Source organism: Mustela lutreola, chromosome 2 (assembly GCF_030435805.1).
Source record: "Mustela lutreola isolate mMusLut2 chromosome 2, mMusLut2.pri, whole genome shotgun sequence".
Taxonomy (NCBI): Eukaryota; Metazoa; Chordata; class Mammalia; order Carnivora; family Mustelidae; genus Mustela; species Mustela lutreola.
The window spans coordinates 21715705-21733227 of NC_081291.1; the positions used below are offsets into that span (position 1 = coordinate 21715705).

The 17523-nt window shown below is 58.7% G+C and overlaps 1 protein-coding gene across 1 annotated transcript; it reads right to left on the reverse strand.

The window, feature by feature from the left end:
• Positions 1-4662: 4662 nt before the first annotated feature.
• On the reverse strand, positions 4663-16185 carry SEMA3G (semaphorin 3G). The gene is made up of 16 exons (XM_059161090.1): positions 15989-16185; positions 14096-14256; positions 13937-13999; positions 13352-13471; positions 12996-13086; positions 12755-12871; positions 12380-12525; positions 12065-12179; positions 11903-11972; positions 11455-11599; positions 10949-11180; positions 10764-10855; positions 10080-10121; positions 9116-9344; positions 8690-8829; positions 4663-7411 (listed from the first exon to the last, which is right to left on the reverse strand). The coding sequence occupies exons 1-16, from the start codon at positions 16095-16097 to the stop codon at positions 6971-6973; spliced, it is 2313 nt and encodes a 770-aa protein (XP_059017073.1). The 5' UTR covers positions 16098-16185; the 3' UTR covers positions 4663-6970.
• Between the last annotated feature and the right edge of the window lie 1338 nt (positions 16186-17523).

The following is a 17523-nucleotide window of genomic DNA, read 5'->3' on the forward strand; positions in this document are numbered from 1 at the left end:
TCCCTTTATCCTCAACCACTCTCTTTCTTGTCAATTTGACTGTTTTACCGATGTTTGCCGTCTTACCATCCCACTGCCAGTGCTCAGCTCAGACCCCTGTGCCTCAGAGGATTACAGCAAAAGCCCTCTCTCTGCATGGTTTCCTTTGTGCTCTTGCTTTGCTGACAAATGCGCTTTCCCCTTATGCTGATCACCATAAACATCTGCTAGCTCTTTAGTTAGGATGGCTGCTGAGACTGGCATCCAAGGCCTTCCACAAATATGGCCCTACTCAGCAGCCTCTCCCCGGACACCCCACCCACGGGCACTCGGCCATGGCTACCCTGGAACACTGGGCCCTGAGCATAAGGCTTGCAGTCTGGAGAGCTGTAGTCTCTATCCTTAGCCTGTTGAACCGAGCATAAGGGCCAATTTTTTCGTGCACTGGTCTCTGCTTATGCTCCTATTAGAGCAGGCATGGTTCTCCACCTGTTCCTACAGTTGTGTACCCATCTCTCCCATGAGATGGGAAGCGCCTTAATGGCAGGGACCTGTTTGTCTTATTAACCTTTCTTCCCACGTGGTGTGGGGCTCCGGACTCACATTCAGAGGCTGTTTGATGTCTACTGAATTGATGGAAGTGCTTGTACTTTGTGTTCATGAGCCTGTTGTTTTACTGTCAAACACCAGAGGGCACTGTTAGCATATTGAGGAGGAGAACATAACCCTCGAGAGCAAGGAGGTTGAAAAAGGCGCCTTTGGGAAAGCCAGCTTCTGTGTTGGGATTGCGTAGGACTTACGGCTCTTGGCTCTTCGGCTCTTCGCTTGTTTTAAGCACATCCATTTGCGTTTATTCATGAGGTGTGCTCCTGCTGGGTTTAGAGATCAGTATAATAGTTACTCATGATACTTTCATCACATCCTCAGACAGGTCTGCCTTCATGGTCTGTCCAGACCCAAAGTGATCCTCCTAATTCGGGCTGTACTCCCCCTCTTCCCCAAAATGAGGACTGCCAGTGCCAAGGGAAATGGGTGATACAGTTCTGCTCTTCTGCCCTACTCTCCTTACACACACATACATACACACTGACATTAAGACCTCTGGTTAGTGACATCGAAGGTTCTACCTGTGCACCAGACGGGAGGTTGCTTGAGAAATAGTATCTCCATTGGCCCGGAATCCAGCGACACAGTGCTAGCTCCTGTACGCTCCCTACCCACTAAGCTAGGAAGCCCCATTCCGGGGGGCCTGCTATTCGGAAGGGTCTCGTACCTTGTACATTTTTTTCCAAAAAGCAATGTGGCAATTGGAGGCCATAAACCAAAAAGTTGTTATTTTTCGGAAAACCGAAAATGAAAACCTTGATCTAGTTTCTCTGTAGCAAACCACCTCCAGCATGTGCAACAGCTGTGCAGTGTAATGGCAGGAGGCCCGGATGGAAGGAAGGAGGCTCAGGGCTCCTCCCTCTTGTCTTTGCTGTAAACTTGTTCCTTGACCGTGCCCTGCAAGCACCTCTGATAAACAGGAAGGCATCCACGCCATCAGTGTCTATCCCGCTTAGAGCATCTGAGACCTGTCTAAGCCATCAAAGGCGTCCCCAGACCCCAGGAGCATTCTGGAGGGGACTCCAGACTCACCAAAAACAATTCCCCATTGTGTTCCCCCCTCTTGGAAATCAGGGATTTGTAAACAGGCCCTTACATTTAGACAGGTCCTGCCCTGTCTTTGTGCTGGTGTGTTTTTTCTTCCCTAAACAATGTCCTTTCCAGCAGGGCCAGCCTGTTCACACCATTGTCTGAGACCCTTGGACTACAGGAAACAGCACCAGATTCTTATCAGCTGGGGGTGGGGGGCAGCGTGAACAGATGAGGTCATGTCCATAAAGCAAGCTGCCGGCCTGCCACATCATTCTTCTGTACGTTTATCTGTGAGAGCAGAGCCCCCCCTTGTCCTCCTAACAGGCCTATCTGGGCTTTCTGTGTCCCTCATACCGTAGTTCTTTCCATTTGATGACAGACACCTGGACTCTACCGCAGGCCTCTGTTGATTCATTTTGGAATCCTTGCCAGCCCACAAAGGTCCCCCTTTCCTGGTCTTGCCTCTCTGCCCAATGGGATGCTTATGGAAGTGGAACACACCCCGTTGGGCTGGATTAGGGTACACTGCAGTCGTCTTCCTCCCTGGGGGAAAGGGGTCAAGACTGGTCACCTGAGTTCTCCTCAGCAGAGTCCTTGAGTGCAAGCTCCCGGCTGAATGCTAAGGTCTGGGTGAGGATAGGGGCAGGTGTCCCTTAGGAGGCCTCCCCGGAGTCTGTGCAGCATTTCCCATCCTCAGCGGAGAATGAGTCTTTTAAAAGGCTGCATTGAGGAACCAGGAGTTTCCCTAGTGAAAATCCAGTGGGGAAAGTGAAAGCCTTCATTAGGATAAGGCCTCTAGGGAACCGGCCCAGTAGTGGTACCCACGGCCAGGGTGGGCAGGGGAAGGGCAGTGGGAAGTGGGCACAGGGCCATAGTTGCTGTTTCCTCATCTCCTGTTCCCCAGAGGTGGGGGTGAGGCCGGAAGAGGAGCCAGGGCAGGGGCCCAACAATCCTTAAGCTCCTAGTCAGGTATTGTACGAAACCTAGCCTCTCCCACTCAGCCTCTCCCTACACCAGGGCCAAGTCTGCAGTCTCAGAAAACCCTGGGGATTTGATCTTGGTGTGGCCTGAAACTTCTCTTTTGGGAGACCCTGAGAACCAGCAATTGGAGAAGCCTGGGGTGGATCCCCAACTAGGAATGGAAATCAGGCTGTTTCTGAGCCACTGTCTCCTAGTTCTAAGAAGGAGATGTGGCTGGCTGGAAAAGCCTCCGTGCCCTGGACTGACAGAGGCATGTGAGTGAGTTCCCTGCCCAACCCCCCACCCCCAAGGTAACTGATCTGGGCCCCTGGAGGGGACAGCATGGCCCCTGATGACTGCTGCCTACTCCCTCCTCCAACTGAGGGTTTCGAGGGATGTCTGGAAACTGACCTGGGCTTAGCTGAATGCAAGGAGGCCACTTGAGAAAGTGAAAAGAGCTGTTTTCCTCCTGTATTCTGCTCCCTCCCTACACCCACCCTTCCTTAAAATGAGTCCCTTGGACTGCTGGACAGCCACAGGCTTGGGGTGAACCCCAGTCATCCACAGAGGATCTGGCCAGGAAACGGGCTGTGGAGGCAGACCGAGTGTGGGAGGATCGGCAGAGGCCAGACCCAAGGGCCAGCAGACTGGCGGCGTGGCTGCCTTGGCCTGGGATGGTGGGTCCTGCTCCGGTGACTGTCGTGGGAAGCCAAGCTGTGGCTCTCCGAACTGGGAGGCCAGGGCCTCCACAACTTACAGGCTTAGAAAGCAGAGATTAATAAACTAATCTCACATGGCAGGGGAAGGAATTAATCAAACCCGCATTTTCTCAAAGTACGTTTCAAAACATTAGAAACATGAGGCAGTGATCACTTGATGGGAAAAAAGGACCCCAGGTTTGGGAGAATCATGTAGCTTGTAGCAGACGTGCAAATCAATGAGACATTATCGTGGGCTTCTTAGGGACTTCACAGGGCAAACGCGCTGCACACACAGCAGCTCCGTGGGGCTAAAGGGACAGAAATCCCCATATTTATTTGATCCTTGTCACCCTACACCCATTTGGGAAATGATGACACTGGCCCAAAGACAAGGGGAAGTATGGGACTTTGAGGAAAAAGCTGCCAGAGAGAGAGAGGGAGGCCCCTGAGGCAGGAAATATGGCTCAAGGGAGGCCCTCCTAGAGGGAGGCCTGGGGGGAGAAGTCCAGGCCCAAGGGTTGGGAAGGGAGTGGTCTAGGGAGAGAAGAGGCTGTGGAGGCCGAGTACCTCCCAGCCCCTCACTCTGTGCCAAGTGGGTACTGATGATGCTTCCTGGGCGATGGCTTAGGACAGGGCACAGTGGTTCGATGCTGTCAGGCCCAGGGGCAAAAGGAGGACCCCTGCTCCAGGGCTTCAAGATGGGACAGATGACCGACTTTGTTAAGCCCCCCTACTCTGGCGTATGGATTGAGGGGCCCATACTCAGCGTGCAAGCAAGAGGTTAGCCTGGCAAGGTGCCCCTCCCCTCTTTGAATCACTCCTGCCTTTTCTGGGCTCTGTTATCTGGGCAGGAGCATGATGTCACCGGGGGGAGTGGGAGCCACGGGCTGTGGCGCCTTCAGCAGCATCCAGACGTCCCCTCCTCCTCACAAGCTTCTACCCCCAAAGCGCAGCCCAGCACCGCAGGCAAGAGCACAGTGGCCTTAATATACGTTGGTATGTGGCATGCCAAGGAGACAGGCACCAGTCCAACTGTTGCTGTTACAAATATTGAGTGTTATTGTGGAAAAAGGAGCAGGGCTGCCTACGTGCCCAACTGCCCTTTGCCAGCAAATTTTTTTTCTGACTCAAGATCTTCCTGAAGCCCGAGAAGGTCAGTCTCAGAAGCCTGAGGGGCAGGAGTTTCCTAACTTAATAAGCCATCTCTGTTTCCTAGACCAAGCCCTTTGACTCCTTCCTTCCTGCCCCTCATGTCCATCTCCCTCCCTTCTAGAATATACCCCTTAGGGTGGCCTTCTCCCGCCTGGAATGGATGGAAAGGCTCTTCCTTTCCAGCTCACACAGATGGTATCAGTCAATTTAGAACAGAAATACAGAGATGCAATAATGATATAATTATGTGATATATTCACTCCATCGCTTTCCTTGTGGGTCTGTGTGGTAGACCACCATGTATCCTCATCAGAGCACAGAGGTGGTCATGACAATAAAAATAACGATAGTAATTAGGAGAAGGTGCTCTGCAGACAGAGAAACCACAAGGCCGATCTCGACATATGAATATAAAAATAGAATTCACACATAGAGGCATTTCCAGGAGTTAATCACACACAGTACCTCATGGGTGGGAGGTGTGGGGAGTTGGCAAAAGCTGTCCATAATTTTCTAAGTGCAGGTGTTCCTTGTTCAGGATTGGGAGCTCCTCTTCCATTTTCCAGAGTAACTTCCCCCAGAGAACTCTGCCTGGAGCAGCCCATGCCTGGGTCTAGCCTAGAGGCCACGGAAAGTCTGGCCATTTCTTCCTTGCTTCGCTGGGATAGTGGGCCTGCAGCTCTGTGCACCACAATTCCTGGGGCTCTGTCTTCTTTCCCGCCCCTCTTGCATGGCTCTGCCTCTCCCTCTGCTCCCTTCTCCCTCCCTCCTCCCCACAGTCCTCCCCCCCTCTGCTTTTACCTGCAGGCCTCCCAGCCACAGAAACCCCAGGCCCGAGGCATCCCAAGGGGGTGTTGGGTCAATCTCAGTGCCTCTGGTTCACTGTCTGTGAAGTCAAAGAGGAAGGGCGGCCTATTTCGGATCCCAGTTCTCTGGAGGTGATGGGGCGACTCACGTAAAACCCAAGGCACAGATGCACAGTCTGGGTTTGAGTTCAACGGAGCAGGAAGCCCTGTCCTGCTTTTTATCTGGTGTTTTTTCCTTTCTTCATCTTGGTTGTTTTCATGGGGGGAGTCTCGAACTTGATGCTCTTGTCCCCCTCCTGTCGGTTTTGTGCGTCACTAAACCTGCTCATATGCAGGTTGGGACAGACTTTTCATTCAGTCCTCCTCCTCCTCTCCTCTGTCCTCCCCAGCCCAAGAAACACATCACTGAGTATGGCAAAAACACCCCTACACCCTCAGACCGAATGCATCCTGGCCACCTGCACCTCACCCTCAAGAACCAGTAGGATTTAGCAGGCTTTTGCCCTCCGTTTTTTTTTTTTTCCCCCTTGAAAGAGAAAAGTCTTCATAAATGAAAACATTCACCACCAACCCGGCTTAGTAGAAACCAAAGATTCCAGGGTGGGAGACATCTGGTTTTCCTGTGGCTCCTGAGCTAACTGACACCATCTTGGGTTCTTGAGAATGCCTGCTCTGGGGTCCCCTAGCCCATCCTCGCGTCTCTCACCCTTTCCCCATCCCAGAGGCTTCCCAACCCTCGATGACAAAGCCCCGCACCTGGTCCTCCCATCCAGCGGCAGGTTCCCGCCCTCCCCAGCTATGGGCATGTTTGCACTGCCTGGTGAGAGACAGCCCCCTCCTCCTGCCCCACACTTCCCCAGCTCCCCTCTCCCCAGCTCTAGTCCACAGAACGGAGGATGACATTCCCCCACAACCCACCCTCTCCCTGCTCATCAGTCCGGAGCCCCTGATGGTGGGAAGGGAGAATCCCGTCAGGAGCTCTGGGCATTGCAGGGAACCTGGCCTGACAGCGTGGGGTCTGGGGAAGGCAAGTCAGGCTGTGAGACACCGCTGGGCTTACGAAGTAGGGCCTGAGGCCCAGACCACCACCACCACCACCCCCGGGTGCCAGGGACCTCTGGCTGTCCATGCTTCTAGGATTCTGTGAGGGAGAAGAAGTGGTGGACAGCGGCAGGGAGCCACCAGGATATCAGGTCACAAAGTGGGGGGAGGGTCTCACTGTTTCACCAAATCACATCAGGTGCCCTTAACGGGTGCTACCTGGGAGGCAACTTCCATCTTCCTCCTGCTGCCTAAGGGCCCCCCACCCAGGCACCTCCTCGGACACACCCACACAACCACTCCAAGGGTCACTCAGAATGGCCATTGTTCTGCCTGCTGGGAAAGACCCACCCAGCCCTCTCACCACCGGGCACAACCGGAAATGTGCTCTGGGGCCATATCTGAGAACAAACAGCAGGCCCACGGGGGCTGGCAGCAGCCAGAGGGAGGCTGGCTCCAGCTAGGACTGGGAGCACAGAGGGGCAGGGAACAGGCCTCGGACACGGGGAGCCTCCATCGGGCCCCAGCCTTTCCTGGGGGCAGCCTGGTAGAATTACGGGGGGCAGAGACTCCTCTATCTCTAAGAGGCAGTTGGGCATGCAGGCCCCCCTCTGCCCTCCCCGGGTGAGTGGGAGACTCTGGGGGCTGCTCGGCCACCCGGTCCCTCCCGACCACCCTCTGCTCCATGCTCTTCTATGCGGCCTCTACCTCCCGGGGCGTCCGATTGCGCTCGGCCTGCACCCGGCTCTTCACCTTCTTGCCCAGCTCCGGCCCTGGCCAGCTCTTGCCCTTGGCCTGTTTGCCCCGGCTCCTGGAGGAGCACCACACGCGCTCGCAGTACTCGTCCACCCGCGGCAGGTTGGCGAAGCCGATGAGCTGCAGGATGTCCTTATACCAGGCCTTGGGCGGGGCAGAGGCCAGGCTTCCCCGCGATGGGGGCTCCTCCGGCCTCAGCTCCCGGGGAAACAGGCTGGGGAGCTGCGAGGCCGCGATCACCTCCAGAGCCAGGCGGACCACGGTCTGGGAGAAGCCGTGCTCCAGTGTCTTGCAGGTGTAGATGCCGGCGTCCAGGTGGCTGAGTCTGCGGAACAGCAGCCCCTGCTCTGTCTGCAGGACTCGCTCATCTGTCTTGACCTGTGAGGGGCGTGGGAGGGTGTGAGGGGGGCGTGGAGTAGGGCACACACACCAACAGTTTCCTCCCCGCAGTTTCCAGATTCATATCTCAGGGCCCCGTGCTGAAGCACTCCCCTCCCCGCTCTTTCCTGCCCAGGCTGGCTTCCTCCTCCGGACTGTCAGCTAACTGCCGGCAGGCTCTCACCTTCCCAGGATCCAGGACCGGGCCTGCAAAGGAGGCTTTTGGTTTCTCCCCTAGTCAGAGCACTGGGGCACCTACCTTGGCCTTGGGAGAACCTGCCACATAGTCCCAGGGACCAGAGTGGGTCAGGGAGGGTTATACCTACAGACCTAGGACCAGAAGTCCTTACCACTCTTTGAGCGTGCACACACGCGCATGCGCGCGCGCGCACACACGTACACACACGTAGCCCTCCCTTTCCCTGACTGCACTGTTGACTCTCCCAGCCAGGGGTGGGCTGAGTGCCCATCGCAGGGCAGGAGGCAGCCGTGCTACTCTGATCCGGCCTGGATCCCGTCTGCACTTCTGCACGTGGAGGCTGGATCGCCGGGGCGGTAAGTATTATGTAACCATCTTGTTGCTGGCTGCCTCTGGCCTCCTGGGGGTGTCTTCCCAGTGCCTAGCCCAGCAGCTGGCCCCAAGCTGGCCTCCCCCGGTTCCCAAGCTGGAAGGAGAGCCCCTCCTGTAATGAGCGCCCTCCCTTCCCCTTCCCTGCCCGTCGGAGAGACTGGAGAACGGTTCCTCACCCTGCCACACCCACGCCCTCCTCAGGCCCCAGACTGAAGCCATTTCTGGGGTTGACAGACCTTCCAGGATGGGGGAGGAGAGGGTCTGGGCAGATAGCTAGACTCCGTGGAGGAAGTGTTGAGCTAGGCAGTGGGTGGGGGCTTAGGGGTGTATGTGTGCACAGGTTTCGGTGCAAGTTAGGTACCCCCTGGGCAGAGGAGAACCAAGAACCCCTGGGAAAGAGACCTTTCAGAGAGGAACCTTATGTGTAAAAGCACAGGGGGCTTCTTGGCCAGGCCAGCCCCCGCTTCCCTCTCTTCCACCTCTGCTCCCCACTTCCCAAAGCTCAGCCCAATGCCTGGGAGTTAGCGGGCTCCCTGTCACAGGACGGCTTGCAGCCAGCTCTTACCTGGGCTGTTCCCAGGGGCAGAAGGAAGGGCACCTCCTTCTAGGCACCCCAGGGACTGGTTCCCCCCCAGAGCCCCTTCCTAGGTTCAGAGAGGGATGCGGCGTGATGACACGTGCAGGCTGGAGGCAGGGTCCTTGCTCACCTGGTCAGGCCCCTGGCCCCCTGGCCTCTGCACGAACCAGTGCACGGCCGCCTGGGAAGACTTGGGCAGGCACTCCAGGAAGGTGCTGTTGTGCTCTGTGCCATAGACCGTGGTGGCTGCTGCGGAGCCTGCAGCCTCCTCTGGGGGAAGAGGGGAGGGGGGCTCGGCTCAGGACTGTGGGACCCCAGGGTCCTCCACCAGTGTGACAGGGACCTAGGTGTCCATCACTGTCCAAAGACCCTCCACCCATACACTGACGGGAGCTGCACACGTAGGAAAAGTGAGGTGGCAGGGGGGCTGTTAACACAGGACCAATGAGGCCACACTTCCCAGGGGTTGAGCCCAGGCCTGAGGGGTGAAGAGGGGCCTGTGGGAGCCCGGTGGGTCTGCGCAGCCCCCCTGCCCCTGCCGCCTGCCACCACTCACCTTCCTGGCTCTCAGCCAGACACTGCAGGGCAGGGTTGCCGTGCCGGATGTCCTGCCTGCGGAACCGGCGCTTGCCAGGGCCGGGCCGGTAGCGGGCACAGGAGGCACCGTCCCAGGCACAGTATGGGTCTCGGGCCAGGCAGCACTCAGCACAGGCACTGCCGTAAGTTTCACACTGGTGCAGCCGCAGCCGGGCCACGCCTAGCCTCGAGCCCACGTACAGCGTTTGCTGGCAGGGACACAAGCAGAGCCAACATGAGCCCAGGCCCCACCTAGAAGCAGCTAGGCTCTTGGCCCCCTTGGGCTTCCTGAGAGCACCCCACCATTTGCAGGCAGTCTTCCAGAACCTCTTGGGTGTCTCCCCAAATGCCAAAAGTGTTTATCATGCACCTGACACACATCAGATCCTGTGCTAGGACACAGAGAACAGGGGGCAGACCTTGCTTCCTAAGGGGCTTCTCCAAGCCCTTCCTGCTGCTGACTTTTGCTCTCTACCTCAGTAACCTTTATCCTGACTTGCCTCTGAGCTTAGAAATACACTCTGCTTTAAGCAATCCCAATACAAAAGTTGGGATTTACCCAAAGATACACGGGGGCGATAAGCTTGAGATTTTGCCGCTTGCCAAAGGATCCAGCGGCCCTCAAAAAAGTGGCTCTCCCTTGCAGGGTTTAAATTCTGGATTTTGTTTTGAAGCAGGAAGCTGTCGGCCCAGGGGGACTGGCCTCTGTGGATCTCCCCTTCTCTGAACACAGCCTCCCTTACTCAGGGTTCCCACTGTCCACTGGTTTCATGCATGGCATCTCAGCTCCCCTGCTGGACTCTCGAGCCTCATGGCAAGGCCTCACCAGGCAGCCCCAGAGCCTGCTGCAGCCCCACGTTGAGCAGACAGCAGCCTGCCGTGCTCAGAGAGTTTCAGAGGGGGATCAGAAGGAGGAGGAGCGGTAGGATGGCAGCTGCTCTTACCCTTTTGACAGAGATCTCCATCTCGGTGATGGGTGTTGGCACCTGCAGAAGGAGGAGGGTCTCAGAGAGGGCTGGGCTGGGGCCAGCTGTGTCCCTCCTTCAGCCTCCTCCAGCCCTCACATGGGAGCCACCTACCTCCCAGCCCGGGTCAGCGAACTCCCCGGCAACTAAGGCCAGACAGTCTTTCCCAGACATTGGGTTATTAGAAAGGTCCCCTCATGCTGGCTGGCCTCCAAGGAGGAGGCCTAGTGGAAAGCACAAAGCTCCAGTGTCCCCTCCCACAGCCCTGTTCTCCAGGAATGAGGCAGCTGTCCCACATCACCCATCCCATGTCAGGGTCCCAGCAGTCCCCCAGAGGCAGGTGATGCCCTGCCTGGCCCACAGAAGCCCTTAGAGACATGGGGGTCTCAGCCACCCCCTCACTGTGACTTGAGCCTGGCAGGGTTTTGTCAAGGGGGTGATCACCTTGGACACCCCTCCCTAGGCCCTCCAAACTTTGTCTGGGCCCCACGCCAGACAGCATCAGCAAGGCACTTTCTCCTCCACTGGCTGCGAGCTCAGTAAGGACAGGCCCATCCGCCTCCTGCACTTTGCTCCTGTGTCCCAGGAGCCAGGCCTAGACTCAGCTGTGGGGCTGGAGGGGACCCTTCCCATCAGTGCTCCCTCCCCACAATCTGCCCTCACCTTAAACACCTGGAGCTCCTCCAAGACCACCTCCTCGGACTCAGTGGAGCCCCCACCCTGGAGAGCAATGACCTTGAGCACGGAGCCTGAGTCTGGGGCAAGGGAGAAGGGGTCAGTGGGAGAAGGAGCAACCCCCTCCAGCCCACACACCTCCCCGGCCGGGCCACCCCACTCAGCCCACCCACCAGTCCCCAGGAAGATGACGTCGTAGGTCCCATCCTCTGCCTCCACGCGGTCCACCACGATCTGGTGCAACTGCTGGGCCAGATGCGTTTTGACAAGCACGGGGCGGCCCCGCCGTGGCCGCACGGGCCAGAACATAAGTGGGTGGGCTCGGGCAAATTGCAGCACCTCGTCTGGGTAGTTCTTGGTGCTGCCAAAGGGTCGTCCTGGCTGTGCTGTCATCTTGCTGGGGCACTGTGAGGAGCAGCAGGGGGGCACCTGAAGTGTCCTGGGGCCACATGCTCCCCAGCCCAGCCTGTTTCCAGGTCCCATGGCCTGGGCATGCCCACATCAGAGGGGCCACGCTAGCCGTAGCAGAGGCTCCTTGACGTGGTCAGGGCTCTGCTCCCCTTCTTCCACCACCTGGCCCCTCTGGAGCCCTAGCCCAGCCGCAAGGTTGTCCCAAGGTAGAATCCCTCTAGAAACTTCTCAGCCCTCTCTCCCGGCCTGGCTCCAGGCAGACACTCACCACTCCAGGCCGAGGGAAGGGCACCTTGCCCCCATAGGGTCCCCACTGGTGTTGGGGACCATCTTGGTGGGCAAAGGGCCCTTTGAAGACCTCCCAGATATCCTCCATGTGGTACACGCAGACGGCGAATCCCTGGAACACGGCACTGCCAAGGACGCACAGGGACAGTCAGGTCAGAGTGGCTGTCACAGGTGGGAAGGGGCAGCCTGGCTCCATGGACAGGACAGAGGGCGATCATGCCTACAGACAGCCAAGACCAGAAAACGAGGACACCCAGACAAAGACAGAGAGAAGGAGGGAGAAAATAGAGCCTCCGAGTCCTTGAGTCAGGGACAGAGACAGAGACCCACAGTAAAGTCGGGCCACAAAAGCAGGGGTTCAACAGAGGACGCTAGTGTGCAGAGACTGAACCCGGGCTGGGGATATGAGGGGAGACCCATGTGCCCACCTGACCGTGCTAAACAGAGCATACACCTCGAGGTTCTTCCCTGCGCTGGGCCACAGCAGGAACACATCCTCTGGGAGAGAGAAGGTCACTGTCAAGGCCGCCCACTCACTGCTCTGAGCCCTCTGCACCTGTACCCGCACCCGGCCCTGGCCATGGCCTTACCCAGCTGGTCAAAGTGGGTCTCGGCACCACCAGGGCCAGGCACCGAGCACACCAGCCTGGCCTTGAGGAAAGTGCTCCATTTGCTCACCAGCACGCGCTGGCCACCGAGGTCATTCTGGGGGTGAGGGTCAGAGTCAGCCTCCAGCTCCACGGAGATGGGCCCCCCTTCTGCTCCTCCACCCTCACCGCTGGAGGGAGTGGCACGGAGGCTGGCTTCACAGCCTTGCCTCGCTTTCCCTCCTGCTGCTGCTGGGAACGGGTGTAGGAAGGGAGTGTGGTAAGGATCTGACCTCACCGCCTCCTCCCGGCTCTCACCACGCAGACACGGCCGACGCGGCTGACGGTGACACGGCCTGGGCCACCATCGGGTGAGGGCACAGTTTCCGAGAAGAAGAAGTACACCTTGTCATCATCCTGGTCAGAGTTGTCAGCAATCCGGGCGGCCATCACAAACCGCGGGTCTGGGAGGTGACAGGGTGCAGCTGGTTGGGGGACCCTCACAGGGGAGGATGGGAGCGGGGTCAGGGGAGAGGTGCCGGACCTCCACTGTGGGCTGGAGTCCCGGGGAGTAGAGTGGGGCTGGGCTGTCCGTCCCTCCCATCCCCACTCCGGTGCCAGGCCCTCCTGCCTCCCTGTCAGGGCTGGGGGCAGATCCCAGTCGGCCTTGCCCCTGGAAGACCCTGGGCTCACCGTGTAGGAGGTTCTGGTCAGAGTCAGAACGCAAAGCTGGCCGGGGACCCCCACTCCGGAAGATCATGGCCTCGCGCCCCAGGAAGTCAGCCGTGAGGCCTGTGTACAGCTCCCCACCTGGGTGAGAATGGGGCAGAGTCAGGGGAGGAGGGCCAGGTCCCATAGCTGGTCCCAACCCTTCCCAGTGACACTGCCCAGCACCCACCCTCCTCCTGCCCGTCTTGGCCTAGACATCACCCACCTACAGAGGTGCTGGCGAAGGGACTGCTGGGCTCATGCGGGCACCGCCCCCGCCCACTTTCCACACTGCTGGGCTCAAGGTGGAGCACATGCTGGAGGAGAGGGAGGAAGGGAGGGAAGGGTGTCACCTGGGAAAGCAGCCCAGCCCCCCACCCAGGCAGTGGCCATCGCGTGCAGCTGGAGAGTGGGCGGAAGACGTCCTCATTCAGGGCCCCGCCAACGGGGTCAGCCTGGCACAAAGATGCCTTTCAGCCCCTGACCTCTCTGCCCTGAGCCGGGCTCAATGGGAAGTGTTCAGACAGCAGGGCAGAAATGTCACTGCATCCCAGTCCCTTGCGGGGCCTGTGCCGGGCTCACCTCCCCACGGTGCCCGACCGTGATGAGGGCACAGGTGGGCTGAAAGGCCCCAGTGCCGCACGCCAGCAGGTGGGTCCTGTTGTGGGGCTGCAACACCCGTACGAAGTTGGCACACTCCACCTAGCAGGGAGAAAAGGGGTGCGGTGGAGGGGGTGAGGAGGTGTTTACCGTCTCCGTGGGCCCCAGGACTCAGCCCTGCCTGGCTAATCAGCTCTGGGGACCTAGGGTAAGGGTGACATTCTTCACAGACTTTCAAGAGCCCTCAGGATCTGCTCCAAATACCCCTAGCACAAGTACCCCTGGGGAGTGGCCCCAGGCTGTCCTGGGGGTCAAGCCCTGGGTGTTGGTCATGGTTGGGGGACACTCTTTTAAAAAAAAAAAAAAAAGATTTTATTTATTTACTTGAGAGTGAGAGAGAGAGCATGAGAGCTGAAGGGTCAGAGGGAGAAGCAGATTCTCCACTGAGCAGGGAGCCCAATGCGGGACTGGATCCGGGGACTCCAGGATCATGACCTGAGCCAAAGATAGTCGCTTAACCAGCTGAGCCCCTCAGGCGCCCGCGCAGTCTCTCCTGACCGCACTCACCAAAGGATCTCTTCCCTTGCTAACACACTCCTCCTTCTGTCCTGGCTGCGGTGGCCACTGGACCTGAAAGAGAGCCTGGCTGACGCCTGATCTCACAGCCTGTTTCCCCATCCAGCTCCCAGCTCACAGAGAGACCCTCCCTTCCTCCGCCCCACTCACCTCCCGGGGATCCGGCCACGACTGGTCTAGCCGCAGAGAGTAGATGGCATCACGGCCCCCCAGAAAAAGGCGGTCCCGGTACTCATCCAGATACATGGCTCGAAGATCCAGAGAGCCCCGGGGACCCAGAAAGACAGCTGAACGGTTGGCAGACAGGAGATCTCGGAGGGAGCAGATTGGAAGTCAGCGCGTACTGCTGTGCCCACTTCCTCCGTTAAGGTGTGGAGCTGGAGGGGTCCCAGCTGTGCATTCACACACACACACACCCCACATCTGGAAAATGTTTCCGGCCCCAGGCCTGCTGAAGGGCTTCTGGGAAACGGCTCCTGGGAGTGGGTGGGACCGGAGGCTCTGAGCCCCGCTTCCTACCCATTCATCCTTTAGTCCCTTGATCTTTCAGTTAACATCTCCTTCCCATCTGTGCCCTTCTGCACCCACTGTGGTCCCCAGGGAAGATGGCGCCACCAGCAGAACTTATGGTAGCAAGCTGGGCAAAGTGCTGGGAAGAGCCCAGGGGGAGGCTGAGTGAGTGTGAGCAGTGGGCGAGGACGACTCGGTGGGACAGGTGGACAGACACGGGAGAGCGTTCCCAGCAGAGGAAACACCTGGCAAAGGCCTGGGTATGGGAAAAGCCCGCTATGGTCAGGTGGAGCCCAAGGCTCTGGTCCAGGGATACGACTAAGGAAGACTTTCTCCTCCACAGACACTGCCCTCCCAGGCCCCAGCTGTGGGGGGTGGCTGGCGGGGGACGCTGGGCCCAGGAGCCGAGGATCCTGAAATAGTTTCCTGGGGTTTGGCTAGGGAGGTGAAGGTAACAGGTGGTCAAAGGGGCATGCAGCAGGATGTGGTGGGAAGGGGCGTTGGCCACCCCTGGGAAAGCCAGGTATCCCACACCTGCCCAAAAGTGGCAAGCCCGCACCCACTCCATTCCCAAACTCATCAACAGCCTCTTCCAGGAAGCCCTCCATGGCTGACAGTACTTTCAAGGGAATTTGCCCTATTTAAGCTTTTGCTTACAGCTTGATTTTTGCCCCAGTCCACAGCTCCCAAGAAAGGACCACACACCCACCCCCACCACCAGACCCAACCACGGACTCCAGAGTAGAACCATATCTCCTCTCCCAGATGTTCCAGAGAAGGCTGGGTGTCCCGCTTGGATTGGGGTTCCCAGGGAAGGTGATCACCCATCTGGTTTCCCCAAGAAGTGTCTCAGGGACCTTCCCCGTGGACCACCCCCACAGATTCAGAGAAGTCTGCACCAGCTGCAGCACGGAATACCAGGTTAGAGCCGCAGGGGCACCTCCTGGGCCAGGATGGGCCAAGAGGGGAGGCTGTGATCCCCTTCGGGCTGTGAAGAGCCTCTGGGACAGAAAGGGAAGGACAAAAGCCAGCACTATGAAGTGGGCTACAAGAGGCAGATGGGAGGTGGGGGCCTCTGGCTGTGAGGACAGGGCGAGGGATTCCACTGCAGGCTGCTGGCCTAGGCTCTCACAGGTGCCCAGGCTCAGTGCACACCTCCTCCAGACCTGTCCTCTCCATCCCTCCCCATCTCTCCCTGCCCATCCCTACTGAGGCCTCTCAGGACCTCCACGCTTCTCTCCTTTTCTCAGAAGCCCCCCTCAAGTTGTCCCCCTGCATCTCTGCCTCTCCCTCCTCCCCCCTCCGGGGACCTGCCCCTGCCCTCCTCCCAGGTCCCGCCTCTGGCGGCAGCTGGATCACCATCTCCGGGAATGACCGTGAAGTCCTTCCCACGGGCTGTGTGGGAGTGACCGCATCCCTCCGGTGAGCAGAAGAGGCTGCCCAGCGCCTGGCTGGGCACCCCTGAGCCGGGGATGTCACAGGGTCCCGGGCTCCCACAGACGCACCCTTGAAGAGGGCGTGCACTGCTGGTACCTCGGTAGGAGAGCCGCAGGCGGGGCACGCTGGGGCCAGGGGTGGGGCTGCCCCCGTGGAGCAGGAGGCCCCCCAGGAGGCAGCAGATGGCCCAGGCCGAGGGGGCCATGCTGGGGGAACCGAGGGCACCACGCTGCTGGTCGAGGTGCCCCGGGTCCGCTGCTGGCTGCTGGTTTTTGTTTGTTCCGCGGCCGCCAGGCCTGACACTTATAAGGCAGCGGCTCCGCCCCCTGTAGGGCCCAGAAGGCGGGAAGGAGGAGGGAGGCAGGGAGGGAGGGAGCAGCAGGAGGCCCACCCGCCTCCGTTATCCACCTGCTGCCTCTCTCTCCACCCTCCTTGGCGTGGTTAATGCCTCTGTGTCACATTGGCTAGTTTCCCAATGGGGAAACTCTTTCCCGGCTGGGGTGTGGGTGGTTTACATGAAATGTCCACAAACCCAAGTCTCCAGGATCCAACAAAATGTCGTGGAGGCCGGGGGTGTGTGGGGGGGAGACATAGCCTGGAGGAAAAGTCAGGGGTCAGAGATCAGAGGTTGCTGGGCTGGCTGGACGTCTCGCTGAGCCCTCCTTTGCTCCCTGCCTTTCCATTGCCCATGACAGAGACCCCACGACAGAAACAAACTGACTTGAGCCCAGATCCCTGATACCAGGAGGGTCCAGCTCCCTGAAGCCCTGCCTGGCAGCCCTTCAGCTCCCTGAAGCTCCCCTGGCAGGGCCTAAGTTGCCTGGGAGGGTCATTCCAGTCCAAGGGACTCCATGTTTTGGGTGGGGGCTTGACATCTGGCCACACTTCATAGATCTGGGGTTGGCAAGAGATGAGCCCAGCCTCCTCCACCCAAGCCTGTCCCTGTCTGGTCTCCAGGCCCCTTCCCAGCTCACTGGGGCAGAGGACAGGATGCACTCCATGCTCGGGGACTCCCCCATTATCCCTCAGCCCTGCAGATCCACCAGAGCTCTAGGCCTCAGTGTCACCAAGGGAGTAGTGGGTTCTTCCCCGAGTTCCCCTTTGCACACAGACACTATACCTATGTCCCTCCGGAGTGAGGATGGAGGTAGGACACTTACCCCATCCCCCATTCCCTCTGCCCTGCACACTGATTCAGGGCCAGGCAGGCCACAGAAGAGGGACAAAGGAGAGACAAGCCTGAGGGATTAAATAGGGGCAAGTGAGGGGACCTCCCTATGCCCCCCATCCCACAGCAGCCCCCGTCCCCCCCCTCCGCGGCTGTCATTCCATCCCACCCTAGAGCCCTTCACTCAGAATCTGAGGTTCCAGGCACTAAGATCTCAGACGTCAACCAGAGCTGGAGCTCCAAGGATCCTAGAAATTCCTGCAAGTTAGTCCTCCCAGATGGACCAGCCTGAGCTCTTCGATGGTGGTCAAGAAACTTGGGACCATCAGAGAAGGAAGGGCCTGGCCCAGGTCACACTGCAGGCTGACAACAGGCTCTGCTCAGCCCTGCCCCCTCCTGGGACTCTTGTTTTCTTCTGGGACTTCTGGGGTCCTGGGATCCTTCCTTCCTCACCCCCATCTCA